This window comes from Rattus norvegicus, chromosome 16 (assembly GCF_021556685.1).
Source record: "Rattus norvegicus strain SHRSP/BbbUtx chromosome 16, alternate assembly SHRSP_T2T, whole genome shotgun sequence".
Classification (NCBI taxonomy): domain Eukaryota; kingdom Metazoa; phylum Chordata; class Mammalia; order Rodentia; family Muridae; genus Rattus; species Rattus norvegicus.
The window spans coordinates 46,391,392-46,406,312 of NC_141549.1; the positions used below are offsets into that span (position 1 = coordinate 46,391,392).

Consider the following 14,921-nt stretch of genomic DNA (forward strand, 5'->3'; position numbering starts at 1 on the left):
CCTTTCTATATGGGTGTTCCCCTCCTCATCCTCCTCCCATTACCGCCCTCCCCCCAACAATCACGTTCACTGGGGGTTCAGTCTTGGCAGGACCAAGGGCTTCCCCCTCCACTGGTGCTCTTACTAGGCTATTCATTGCTACATATGCAGTTGGAGTCCAGGGTTAGTCCATGTATAGTCTTTGGGTAGTGGCTTAGTCCCTGGAAGCTCTGGTTGTTGGCATTGTTGTTCATATGGGGTCTCAAGTCCCTTCAAGCTCTTTCAGTCCTTTCTAAGATTCCTTCAACAAGGGTCCCATTCTCAGTTCAGTGGTTTAATGATGGCATTTGCCTCTGTATTTGCTGTATTCTGGCTGTGTCTCTCAGGAAAGATCTACATCCAGTTCCTGTCACCCTGCACTTCTTTGCTTCATCCATCTTATCTAGTTTGGTGGCTGTATATGTATGGGCCACATGTGGGGCAGGCTCTGAATGGGTGTTCCTTCTGCCTCTGTTCTAAACTTTGCCTCCCTATTCCCTGCCAAGGGTATTCTTGTTCCCCTTTTAAAGAAGGAGTGAAGCATTCGCATTTTGGTCATCCTTCTTGAGTTTCATGTGTTCTGTGCATCTAGGTTAATTCATTTGGGCTAATATCCACTTATCAAAGAGTGCATACCGTGTGTGTTTTTCTGTGATTGGGTTACCTCATTCAGGATGATATTTTGATGTTTTTAGAGTTCCATCCATTTGCCTATGAATTTCATAAAGTCATTGCTTTTGATAGCTGAGTAATATTCCATTGTGTAGATGTACCACATTTTCTGTATCCATTCCTCTGTTGAAGGGCATCTGGGTTCTTTCCAGCTTCTGGCTGTTATAAATAAGACTGCTATGAACATAGTGGAGCATGTGTCTTTGTTATATGTTGGGACATCTTTGGGGTATAGCTGGGTCCTCAGGTAGTTGAATGTCTTAATTTACTGATTAACCTCCAGACTGATTTCCAGAATGGTTGTACCAGTCTGCAATCCCAACAACAATGGAGGAGTGTTCCTCTTTCTCCACATCCTCGCCAGCATCTGCTGTCACCTGAGTTTTTGATCTTAGCCATTCTCACTGGTGTGAGGTGAAATCTCAGGGTTGTTTTGATTTGCATTTCCCTTATGACAAAAGATGTTGAACATTTCTCAGGTGTTTCTCAGCCATTTGGCGTTCCTCAGCTGTGAATTCTTTGTTTAGCTCTGAACCCCATTTTTAATAGGGTTATTTGTCTCCCTGCAGCGTAACTTCTTGAGTTCTTTGTATATTTTGGCTATAAGCCCTCTATCAGTTGTAGGATTGTTAAAGATCTTTTCCAAATCTGTTGGTTGTCATTTTGTCCTGACAACAGTGTCCTTTGCCTTAAAGAAGCTTTGCAGTTTTATGAGATCCCATTTGTCGATTCTTGATGTTAGAGCATAAGCCATTGGTGTTTTGTTCAGGAAATTTTCTCCAGTGTCCATGTGTTTGAGATGCTTCCCCACTTTTTCTTCTATTAGTTTGAGAGTATCTGGTTTGATGTAGAGGTCATTGATCCACTTGGACTTAAGTTTTGTGCAGGGTGATAAGCACGGATCGATCTGCATTCTTCTACATGCTGATCTCCAGTTGAACCAGCACCATTTGCTGAAATGGCTATCTTTTATCCATTGGATGGTTTTGGCTCCTTTGTCAAAAATCAAGTGCCCATAGGTGTGTGGGTTCATTTCTGAGTCTTCAATTCTATTCCACTGGTCTATCTGTCTGTCTCTCTACCAATACAATGCAGTTTTTATCACTATTGCTCTGTAATATTGCTTGAGTTCAGGGATAGTGATTCCCTTTTTTTTTAGTGAGTCCTTTTATTGCTGAGAATAGTTTTAGCTATCCTGGCTTTTTTGTTATTCTGAATGAATTTGGAAATTGATCTGTCTAACTCTCTGAAGAATTGGATTTGTATTTTGATGGGGATTGCATTGAATCTGTAGATCATTTTGGTATAATGTCCATTTTTACTATATTAATCCTGCCAATCCATGAGCATGGGAGATCTTTCCATCTTCTGAGGTCTTCCTCAATTTATTTCTTCAGAGGCTTGAGGTTCTTATCCTACAGATCTTTCACATGCTTGGTTAAAGTCATACCGAGGTATTTTATATTATTTGTGACTATTATGAAGGCTGTCTTTTCCCTAATTTCTTTCTTGGCTTGTTTTTCTTTTGTGTAGAGGAAGGCTACTGATTTATTTGAGTTAATCTTATACACAGGCACTTTGCTGAAGGTGTTTATCAGGTTTAGAAGTTCTCTGGTGGAACTTTTGGGATCACTTAAATATACTATCACATCATCTGCAAATAGTGATATTTTGACTTCTTCTTTTCTAATCTGTATCCCTTTGATCTCCTTTTGTTGTCTGATTGCTCTGGCTAGAACTTCAACAATTATATTGAATAAGTAGGGAGAGAGTGGGCAGCCTTGTCTAGTCCCTGATTTTAGTGTGATTCCTTCAAGTTTCTCTCCATTTAGTTTAATGTTAGCTATTGTTTTGCTGTTTATGCCTTTTACTATGGTAATATATGGGCCTTGAATTCCTATTCTTTCCAGGACTTTTATCATGAAGGGGTGTTGAATTTTGTCAAATGCTTTCTCAGCATCTAATGAAATGATCATGTGGTTCTGTTCTCTCAGTTTGTTTATATAATGGATTACGTTGATGATTTTCCATATATTAAACCATCCCTGCATGCCTGGGGTGAAGCCTACTTGATCATGGTAAACGATTGTTTTGATGTGCTCTTTTATTTGGTTCTCCAGAATTTTATTTACTACTTTTGCATCGATATGCAGAAGGGAAATTGCTCTGAAGTTCTCTTTCTTTGTTGGGTCTTTGTGTGGTTTTGGTATAAGAGTAATTGTGGCTTCATAGAAAGAGTTCGGTAGCCCTCTGTCTATTTCAATTTTGTGGAATAGTTTGGATAGTATTGGTATGAGGTCTTCTATGAAGGTCTGATAGAATTTTGTACTGAACCCATCTGGACCTGGGCTCTTTTTGGTTGGGAGACCTTTAATGACTGCTTCTATTTCTTTAGGAGTTATCGGGTTGTTTAAATGATTTATCTGTTTCTGATTCAACTTCGGTACCTGGTATCTCTCTAGGAAATTGTCCATTTCCTGCAGGTTCTCAAGTTTTGTTGAATATAGTCTTTTGTAGTAGGATCTGATAATTTTTTGAATTTCCACTGATTCTGTAGTTATGTCTCCCTTTTCATTTCTGATTTTGTTAATTTGGGCAAACTCTCTATGTCCTCTGGTTAGTCTGGCTAAGGTTTATCTATCTTGTTGACTTTGTGAAAGAACCAACTTTTGGTTCTGTTGATTCTTTCTACAGTCCTTTTTGTTTCTACTTGGCTGATTTCAGCTCTGAGTTTGATTATTTCCTGCCTTCTACTCCTCTTGGGTGTGTTTGCTTCTTTTTGTTCTAGAGCTTTTAGGTGTGCTGTCAAGCTGCTGATATATACTCTCTCCTCTTTCTTTCTGCAAACACTCAGAGCTATGAGTTTTCCTCTTAGCATGGCTTTCATTGTGTCCCATAAGATTGGGTATGTTGTACCTTCATTTTCATTAAATTCTAAGAAATCTTTAATTTCTTTCTTTATTTCTTTTTTGGCCAGGTAATCACCATGAGTTGGTGAGAAGAAGGTATATCCTTTTGTTTTAGGATAGAATGTTCTATAAATATCTGTTAAGTACATTTGTTTCCTAACTTCTCATAGTCTGTATATGTCTGTTTAATTTCTGTTTCCATGATCTGTCCATTGATAGGAGTGGGGTGATGAAATCTCCTACTATTATTGTGTGAGGTGCAATGTGTGCTCTGAGGTTTAGTAAGGTTTCTTTTATGTATGTAGGTCCCCTTGTATTTGGAGCATAGATATTTAGGATTGAGAGTTCATCTTGGTGAATTTTTTTCTTTGATGAATATGAAGTGTCCTTCGTTATCTTTTTTGATGACTTTTAGTTGGAAATGGATTTTATTCTATATTACAATGGCTACTCCAGCTCGCTTCCTCAGACCATTTGCTTGGAAAATTGTATTCCAACCTTTCACTCTGAGGTACTGTCTGTCTTTGTCTCTGTTCCTGTAGGCAGCAGAATGCATGGTCCTCATTGTGTATCCAGTGTGTTAATCTATGTCTTTTTATTGGGGAGTTGAGTCCATTGATGTTGAGAGATATTAAGGAATAGTGGTTGTTGCTTCCTGTTATATTCATCTTTGGATGTGAGATTATATTTATGTGCTTTTCTTCTCTTTGTTTTGTTGCCCAGACAATTAGTTTGTTGCTTTTTCTAGGGTGTATCTTGCCTCCTTATGTTGGGTTTTGCCATTTATTATCCTTTGTAGGGCTGGATTTTTAGAAAGATATTGTGTAAATTTGGTTTTGTCATGGAATATCTTGGTTTCTCCATCTATGTTAATTGAGAGTTTTGCTGGATACAGTAAACTGTGCTGGCATTTGTGTTTTCTTAGGGTCTGTATGACATCTGTCTCAGATCTCCTGGGTTTCATAGTCTTTGGTGAGAAGTCCGCTGTGATTCTGATAGGTCTGCCTTTATATGTGACTTGACCTTTTTCCCTTACTGCTTTTTAAATTCTTTCTTTGTTTTGTGCATTTTGTGTTTTTGACTATTATGTGACGGGAGGAGTTTCTTTTCTGGTCCAATCCATTTGGAGTTCTGTAGGCTTCTTATATGTTTATGGGCATCTCTTTCTTTAGGTTAGGGAAGTTTTCTTCTACGATTTTGTTGAAGATATTTACTGGTCCTTTGAGCTGGGTGTGTTCACTCTCTTCTATACCTATCATCCTTAGGTTTGTTCTTCTCATTGAGTCCTGGATTTCCTGTATGTTTAGGACCAGTAGCTTTTTCCGTTTTACATTATCTTTGACAGTTGTGTCGATGATTTATATGGAATCTTCTGCTCCTGAAATTCTCTCTTCTACCTCTTGTATTCTGTTGGTGATGGTTGTATCTTCGGTTCCTTGTCTCTTCCTTTGGTTTTCTATATTCAGGGTTGTCTCCCTTTGTGCTTTCTTTACTGCTTCTATTTCCATTTTTAATTCCTTCACCTGTTTGATTGTGTTTTCCTGGAATTCCTGGTCGCTTGGAGCAGAAAAGTTGGTCTTACCTGTGGTCCCCTGGCTGAATTGGCTCCTGGGAGGCTGCTTTTGAGCTCTCCGTGAGGGCGGCAACCAGGAGGGCATACACCACCTTTTCCTGGGGCCCCCATGCACCAGGGTCCCAGTTGGCATTAACTGTTTTACTCTGGAGTCATAAATGTGGGCAGAGTGTAGTCTCTTCTGGCTTCCCAGGCATGTCTGCCCCTCTGAAGTTTTAGCTCTCCCTCCCATGGGATTTGGGTTCAGGGAATTTTTCATTGGGTCCCTTCAGATCCGGGTGGTTTCTGGACTGCAGGGGACCTGCTGCATTGGTGCCCCTATCTTCCAGTTCCCAGAGGCCATATACAGTTTCCTCTTGGGCCAGGGATGTGGGCAGGGTGGGCAGTATTGTTGGTCTCTCCCGCTCTGCAGTCTAGGGAGTGCCCACCTGTCCTGGCGGTGAGCTCTTTCTCTAAGATTTATTTATTTTATGTATATGAGTATACTGTTGCTATCTTTAGACACACCAGAAGAGGGCATCAGATTCAATTACAGATGGTTGTGAGCCACCATGTGGTTGCTGGGGATTCAGTTCAGGACCTCTGGAAGCGCAGTCAGTACTCTTAACCACCGAGCCATGTTTCCAGCCCTCTCAGATCTTTTTGAGTATTTCCCTTTAATGAATGCTCCTTGATCCATACCTTTTTTGGTATATAGAGTAACATGAAATATCTTCTTTCTTACACTGCATTTTTAAAATGTCATTATCTCTAACCACAGTATAATGTTTTTACATGGAAGTATTGAAATATAGAACACTATTATGTACTTTGGAGTATGGTTTCATACCTCACAGAGACATATTTGTTTGTCTGGTTTTTTTTTTTTGGGGGGGGGGAGCGTTGGCTCTTGTTGTTATTTACGCTATTGTTTGAGATAAGGTATTACTATGTTATCCAGACTGGCCGAAGTGAACAGTCAAAACTAATTAATTTCCTTATGTGTGAAATATTAATGATGTCTCTTCTGACTATGCTACCTGGTTTTTGTGAAATGGAATAAGCCAACATTACTATTTTGCAGCCCCAAATACTCAAGTATATTAAGAATAATTTTATATATTATCTAATTTCAATAACATTTATTTTAGAAATAGCTTCTAAAACATTAAATCTTACTTCAAATAAATAATATTAAATATTAAAAATATATGTAGCTAACATGAAAGGTATTTAGGAAAGTAAATCAAAATGTTTTTAATTTTTAGATATGTTTTAAATTTCATATGTGTTGAATATTTATTTTGCACCAAGAACATCCTGGGGATATGACAAACAAAAGTATGAACAAGATATTCACTTGTCATCAAGGAAAGAGAATCTATTCTTGTGAAAACCCACTATATACACTAATAAAATAAAGATATTTTGGTGAATTTTCTGAAGATCAATAACATAACACAAGAGACTCATTCTAACTATATCTGGAAAGATTTCAAGAGGAGATCATTTAAATTCTTCAAAATCATTTAATTCTTTAAAATTCAAGGGGATTTCACTGAGATAGAATGGAAAGAAGGTTTTCAAAAAAGTAAAAAGGCAAACCATTAGAATATTATACATAGGAAGCCTTAAGGAAGGATCATTAACAGATTTGGGCCAACCTGGGTGACACAGCAAAATCTCATTTCAGAAAAATAAGTGGTTAATATTGATTGTCAACTTGACAAGATGTATAATGACTCATGAGATGAGCCTCTTGGAATACCTGTGAGTGATTTTTTTTCTTTTTGATTAGGTTTTTTGAAATGAGAAGATTGTCCACAAATGTACAAATATTTTCCAGTGGCTCATACATAGGACAGTCTAAGAGACAAGCTTTTGCTTGTTAACAGCTTGCCTTCATGTTTGTTGGCCAGTTCATCTATTCCAATGCTGTCATTGCCACTCTTGCTGTTGCAGTGACATCATCTTCATTGACATCAGATCTCAGCTTCTTTAGGTTTCCAATACAGACTCAAAACCAGTAAATCTCTGGTATTGCTCCAAGTTTTCAGTATCAGATTAGTACTGCTCAAATATCTGGCCTCATGTGTTCTGAAAATCTAAAAGGTTCTTGGTTTCTCCAGTATGAATACAGCCTTTGTTGGACTAACTATTCTGAATTGTATAAGCCAATTTAATCAATCTCCTTTTTGATATAGTTATACTATTGGTTCTAGTCCTCTGACTAGATAAATAGATAAATAATATATATATATATATATATGACATATATATATAGATAAAACTTTGGAGTTACTACAAAAAAGAAAATGCAGAAAGTACGAAGTCTATTCTGGGAAAAGAAAATAGAAACTAAATTCCTGGAATTTACAGAGTTTTCCCAGAATTGGGAATAATAAGCAATATTTACAGCAAAGTGTCTTTTTTTTTTTGGTGTGGGCAAAATACAAAATATGTAGGACTAGCTATTTATAAAGAATCTTAAACAGGGCTGGAGAGATGACTCAGAGGTTAAGAGCACTGACTCCCCTTCCAGAGGTCTTGAGTTCAATTCCCAGCAACCATATGGTGGCTCACAACCATCTGTAAATGTGATCTGTTGCCCTCTTCTGGTGTGTCTGAGGACAGCTACAGTGTATTCATATACCTAAAATAAATACATCTTTAAAAAAATGAATCTTAAACTTAGTTGATTGTTCTGGGGATATAGATTAGATAAATATATCCATTGAGGGCTTCTTTCTATATCATACCACAAGGGATGAAATTACATATTTGACACATGTGTAAAGTTAGAAAGGAAAATTTTGCAAAGATATCAGGCTCAATGAAAATAATTGGGATTCTAATGTCTTTTACATCTAGTGGTGTTTGTGTATGTCTCTGTGTGTGTGTGTGTGTGTGTGTGTGTGTGTGTGTGTGTGTGTGTGTATGTATGTGTCTGAGGGTTAGTTCATGCCACAGTGCCACAGTCATATGTGCAGGTTAGAGGAAACCTTGTAGGATTCCCACCTTCCTCTATGTGGATTTGAGGCATTGAACTCAGTTCATTAGGTTTGGTGGCACGTGCCTATACTCTCTGAGACATCTTGTTGACCCAATGTCTTTCTTAGGGTTTTATTTCTATGAAGAAGCACCATGAGCAAGGCAAGCTTATAAGGGAAAACATTTAAGTGGAGCAGGCTTACAAATTCAGAGGTTTAGTACATTATCATCATGGCAGGAAGCACAGCAGTGTGCAGATAGAGAAGGCACTGGAGGAGCTAAGAGTTCTACATCTTGATCTGAAGGCAGCCAGTAGAATACTGGATGTGTTTCATATCGGGCATAGGTTGAGCATTTGAGACCTCAAAACCCCTACTCCACAGTGACACACTTCCTCTAACAAGGTCATACATTCTAATAATGATAGTCCCTATGGACCAAGCATTCAGACACATGAATCTATAGGGGCCATACCTATCCAAACCACCACACCCAATAGCTAGTTTGTAAAAATAAATAGCAGCCTGGGGAGAGTCAGAGCTTCTGTGTAAACAGTAATTCATTTTTAAAAAATCTACTTGTATCACTTAAATGGCTCCGATCTTGTGATGGTTTGAAAGACAATGCCCCCATAGTCCTGGATGGAGTAGCATTATTAAGAGGTTTGGCCTTGATGGGGTAGATGTGGCCTTACAGGAGAAAGTGTGCCAGCGGGGGGTGGGCTTTGAAGTTTTAGATGCTCAAGCCAGGCTTAGTGTCCCTCTCTCTTCCTGCTGCCTGAGGATTCAGAGGATTCAGTTTCTGACTCACAGAAACTTTTAAATAAGTAATGATGTCATTCTTTAGATAGCAATAAACAATACAAAGGTGAAAGGCTACTTCAGACTTTTCTCCATCAAACGACAGAGGTCAGAAATGAATTTGAGTTAGCAGAATATAGAGTTCAGACAGTCCTGATTAAGATGGAGAACTCTAAGTTATTTCTCCAGCACCATGCTTGCCTGTACACTGCCATCCTTCCTGCCGTGATAATGGACTAAGCCTCCAAACTGTAAGCCCAAATAAATGCTTTCCTTTAGAAGAGGTGCCATGGTCCTGGTGTCTCTTCACAATAATAGACACCGTGAGTTATGGAATAGGGTTGCCCTTCAGCTGAGTTTTTAGAAAATACAAGCCACCTTCCAAACAACAACAACGATGACAAAATGGCATTGTTTACTGTACAGTTAAAGAGAATGAGTTTTAGAGGCCATTAATGACATGAATAAAGTTATCAATGAATATGTTGTGGAGAAGAGGAAATCATGGGGAAGATTATTCTGGTAACACAATATGGAAAAGGAATTACAGGGGGCAAGGCAATTCAGAGATTGCTGGTACAGTCTAGATTAGAGAGTACTAAGTACTAAAAGTGCACCAAAGTGTATTTCCTTACGATGATGAGGAGTTAGTGTGTGTAACAGATTAGTATAGTGTCAACATTTGTCCTTCCTCTCAAATTCATGGTGGAACTTATCTCCCAGCGTGGCCTTTACAAAATGATTTTATAAGCATAGGATTAGGTGTCCTTATTCTGGCTTTTAACCAGAGAATGTGCTAGGTAGGACACAGGACACAACATCTCATTCCTTGTGATGCTCATGTCACCAGCTTGGAGACAAAACCAGATTTACCAGATGACCAACCTGCTGTCACTGTGATCTTGAAATTCTCTGCTTCTTCTATGTGAGACAGTCAGGTATTTTGTTATGGCAACAGAAAATTGACCAGGACAATTAGTGTCTCTCAACCATTCTAATGCTGCAACTCTTTAATATGGTCCCTCATTTTGAGGCGAACCCTCCAATCATAAGATTATTTTCATTGCTACTTCGTAAATGTAATTTTGCTAGTGTTATGAATTGTAACATAAATATCTGTGCTTTCCAATGGTCTTAAGTGGCCCCTGTGAAAGCTTTGTTTGATCCCTAAAGGGACTGAAATTCACAGGTTAGAACAGCTGCTAGGTAATAAGTTGCATGTTGATTTGTTCTTCCTTTCTTAGATCAGCCACATCATGAGAACAGCTAAGCAGGTCTATGGCAAGAACTTTAAGGCCTCCTGCTACCAGGCCAGGTAAATGAACCTCTTAGAAGTGGATCCTCTAGGTACAATCAAACCTACCCTGTAACCTTTAGAGAACTGTGGAGTCAGAACCACCAAGCTGGACTTTGCCAACTTCTGACTCACTGAAACTTTTAAATAACTAATGATGTCATTCTTTACATAGCAATAAACAATACAAAGGTGAAAGGCATTTTCAGACATTTCTCCATCAAACGACAGAGATCAGAAATGAATTTGAGTTAACAGAATATAGAGTCCAGACAGTCCTGAGTCTGATGTAGACAGCTATAACCATTTATCACCCTATACTAGAAAGTCACTAGACAAATCTCCACATTTATTTTTCCACTTTCACTTCAGTACAGTGCTGGGCCGTTGTTTTAATGTGATCTATTTCAGCTCAAAAAGCATGGGCTGAGTAGCTCGAACGTAGTTTCTAGTCTTCAACCTCCAGTTCCCTAAGTTCTTACACTGAGCCAGGTTCTGTAGACTTTCACTGGGCACTGGCTCACTTCCCCAGGAAGACAACTGCAGCAACCCTGGGTGATGTGGGCCGTAGGACGCCCGGGGTGGAGTAGGCACCATGTGGGCCGGGCCTGGAAGCAGACGGGAGGAGCTTGGTTGGTGGGAGCGGGGCGGGGCGGGGCGGGGCGGGGCGGGGCGGGGCGGGGCGGGGCGGGGCGGGGCGGGGCGGGGCGGGGCGGGGCGGGGCGCGCGGGAGATTTGAACTTCCTCTCCGCCCAGTCTGTGTGAACAGGAAAGTGAAGTTGCCTGGTTGTTTTCCAGTCAGGCCTTGCAACTAGCAGGGGTTCCGGGCAGCCTACAGAGATGGTGGAAGGGCCAGGATGTACACTGAATGGAGAGAAGATTCGGGCACGAGTGCTACCGGGACAGGCGATGACTGGTGTGCGGGGAACAGCTCTGCAGGGCCTCTTGGGCTCTGCCTTGTCCCCCGCAGCCTCCCCGGCTGAGGTCACTAGCTCGGTAAGTCACTCCTGTGTCCCGCATGGTACCCCCTAGCGGGAAGTGGAGTAAAAACACCACCCAGGTTCTGAGATCCCCAATCTACTCTGGTCCCTGTGGCCTAGAGCCTGTTTCCTGACATTTATGTTACCTAACAAGTGACCTAGCCAGAAGCTGGCTAACAATGTCTCTGCTAGATCCGTGGAAGGTGTTTTGTTACAACCCTGCAACAGGCAGTCAGCAAAAGATGCTGTCTGATGTTTACCGTCTACATTCACTGACAATACCATCAGATTTGTGCAAGGTCTGGTGTGTTTTCCTTTTCAGGTTGTAAGACTGAACTGCCCCAAATTCTGCAGTTGATCAGTAATATATAATTCTAACGCGGCGCATGGAAAATTTAGCACTAAAATCTCCACTCAGTTGAATATTGCAATCTAATGAAGGGACAGTAAAAGCCAGCTCTGGTTTCCTTAAGTGAATTTATTTCTTTTTAAAGCAAATTGTAGCACAGCTTGCCAGTCAGGCATACATTGCTGATGGCTGGATAGCCATTTGGTAAGAACTTAGAACTATACTAAAAATATTCTGATTAAACTACGAGGCTTTTAAAGCCCTTTAAATGTGTAGTTAACTGTATTTCATGGATACATGTGATATTGTGCTGTTCTTCAATTTCTCCTGCCAAGCTTCCTCCTAGCCTTTGGTTTAGGAAGGAAGTTGCCTGCCATGAAATTAGCATATGCTCCCAACTTGAAAGAAACAAGTAAGATGTGTTTCCAAGCTGAGGGAGGAAAAAAACGTTAGAATCTTTTAACAGTTAAGCTTCTGTTTATTTTGACTTTATGTGTCATCAAGTGCTCTGTACTTTTCTTTTTAAATTATGGTGTTCCTTGAAATTATTTCAGAGTACTATAGAGCTCTATGTTAATGGTTTCTCTAAAGTATTAGTTTTGGCGAAGATCACACGTTCAGCAAAATTTTGATTACTCTCAACGTACAAGGGAGTAAAAATATGGCTGCCTTTATATTGTAGCTGGGGAAACGGATGGCCATTCAATAAAGGGTAACACAAGGAATGACAAAGTGATACCTTTTCACAGGAAGTATGTGGACATGCAGAGAGACCAGGGAAGTCTCCTTATGGAAGTAACAGCTGATATGTAAAGGGAGCGTAGGAGATTTAGAGTTCCTGAGATAAAAGTGTGCCCTTTCATGCAGAAAACTGGTGTTTAAGGGCCTGAAAGAAAATCAGGATGTAGGTAAAAGAGTGAGATATGAAGGCGGTCTGATATTAAAGCTAATGGGTAGATTATAAAGGACTCCAAATACCGCAATTGGGACTCTGGTTTTCGGAGTCAGATTTATTTTTTGTGTGTATTATTTGTGTGGCTGAATGTGTTTGCGTGTGTGTTACAGCACATATGAAGTTGGGACAACTTGCAAGGTTAGGTCTTACCTTGTGTGGGTTTCAGGGACCAAACCAAACTCACATCTTCACAAGTGCCCTTGCCTGCTGAGCTATCTCAAATGGGTCACATTCAGGGCTTTATCTTGGGCGTCATGAGAAACCTTGAATGGTAGTCAGATTCATTTATAGTTTGGCTGGAACCCTGTATATCAGAGAAGAAAACATGGGAAGAAATCTCAAGTAGGCATTGTAGTGACCCAAGTGAGGAGCTTAGGCTCAGCTGCTGGTGGTAGAGATTAAGTGAAATAAGCCAGCCACTGTTTTAGAAATAAAGGCTGTTGCCCTGAGCAATGCCTAAGAGATGAAGAACATCCTCATTGATGCTATGATTTATGTCATTCAACATTAATGTTTTGTGATAAACTCTTTGCTAGTTACTGGCAAAATAAAACCTGTTCTATCTATAAAAACGTATTCATGAAAAGTTATAAATCTTGATAAAAATAAGAATCCTGTTGTAAGAAACCAAGATTAATGTTTTAATGGTCACCTCAGTGGAATTTAGAGAAAATAGTATTAATAATTCATGTTAAATTTATTTTAATTATCTGTGACAAAGCATGAAGTACAGTTTGTCATGAGAAAGAATAATTCTACAATAAAGATAAACCTAATGCTACCGAAAAAGAAGCGTGGGATTCAAGGTGAATTTAAATCAATTGAGCACTGTCACATGTAGTAAGGTGTCAGGCCAAGGTTTGGTCTCCCTTCGTGTATCTCCTTTTATGTATCTTATAGCTACTGTCAGTAATAAAAGATCCAGTCATAGAGTGGTTACTGCAATGTGTACCATAGGCCCTGTACGTGATAGCTCTCCTTATTGACTGAAAAAGTATGACCTTGGGTTTTGGCTGTGTCCTCCACCATTTAAATTTTGTTCACCTCAGTCAATTATCTGCTCTGATAATTCTCTTCATTTCTGCGTTCAGATGGCACCAACGAGTGCATCTAGATAGCCTAATATAAGTGCTTTATTAATGGTTGAGCAGTGATTAGATTCACTTGGCAACGCTATACTCACTAAGCTATATTCCACAAATAAATAGCCCTGCATTTAAAGCTATAATGGGTAATGCCTTAAGAGAAAGAAGAACTAATTATTGGAATAGAGCTGTGTGATTAGGAGGAAGGATCTGCTTCTATTGACATTGATTGAAGATCAATATGGAATTAATAATGTGGCTTTCTGTAGAATTCTAAATACGCTGTTGTAGCTTCATCTTCTGGATTTTTGGTCTAAAAAAGCATAAAAATAACCTTTGTAAATATCAACAGTCTTTTGCATTTGAGAGTGATGTTGGATCCGTATTAAATTTCATTAAAATATGGACCGCTGTCACAAACTTCTGGCAAGATCATTATTGTAACAGATGATCCTTGGTTTCCTAGGCGTAGTTGCCGAAGAGCTAAAGCTACTTAATGGTTCTACTACTGGCTTGAAATGATTAGTTTCCTCAAAACAGCATTTAAAAATAATTGCATACTGTATTCTTTACAGTATAATAAATATGAGAAATAACAAAGGAGAGCCAAAGAAATATTAAGTGGCCACTTAAAATAAAAGATTCAAACTTCAGATAATCATTACTCCAAAAACCAACATAAAATATCTCACCTCGGGAGCTACTGCCAGAGTGAACTACTTACTCTGTTTATCATACACCATTTCTCTTTGTTCTAGTTTAGAGTCCATGGGAAATCCACTAAACCTTCCCCAACCCCTGCCCCACCCTGCGACAACCGGTTCTTATTTGGAAGAATGCTGATGTAGAAGATCTTGGTATCTGTCAGTCATTCGCATAGCACACTGTATTACTTCTCTAAGTTGTGGCCTGCAATCTTGTCAGCTTAAAACCAAGCAACTGTGTAAGAACATTTTGTCAGACTCTGCTGGAGCTTTGGAGCCCTGTGATAAGAAACAATTATCAGAATGCAAATAAAAATGTCAGGCTACTGAGCTTTGTGGAGTCCATCTACCAATGGTAATTGTTGAGTGGTTATGATATTTTAGTGAAATCAGTGTGTAATTTGCATGTGCTTTTATTCTCCTTCCACAAAAATGGAATAGTCTATTTGTAAGCATTTATCAGTTTGAAGCATGCACTGATTTTTCTGATGATTCTTTAAGATTTCATACATGTATATAATGTGCTACCTATATTTTACCATCTGTGTGATCCTTTAGAGCATCATGAACAATCTAGGCATTTAAATATAAATTGAATGGATAGAGAAAAGC

At 39.3% G+C, this 14,921-nt stretch overlaps 2 protein-coding genes across 12 annotated transcripts in view; both read left to right on the forward strand.

Moving 5' to 3' along the window:
• Erich1 (glutamate-rich 1) overlaps positions 1-14,921 on the forward strand; it is a gene marked incomplete at its 5' end in the record, with an annotated part of 52,793,804 nt that overhangs the window by 15,520,832 nt on the left and 37,258,051 nt on the right.
• Neil3 (nei-like DNA glycosylase 3) overlaps positions 10,967-14,921 on the forward strand; it is a 59,261-nt gene continuing 55,306 nt past the window's right edge. For 11 of the 12 annotated variants that reach the window (XM_087587852.1, XM_087587853.1, XM_087587854.1 and 8 more), the window contains exon 1: positions 10,996-11,232. Coding sequence is in view for 7 of the 12 variants with exons in the window: in XM_087587846.1 (XP_087443972.1) it covers positions 11,077-11,232 (156 nt within the window). In the remaining 5 variants the exon portion in view is untranslated. 12 annotated transcript variants of the gene reach the window in all.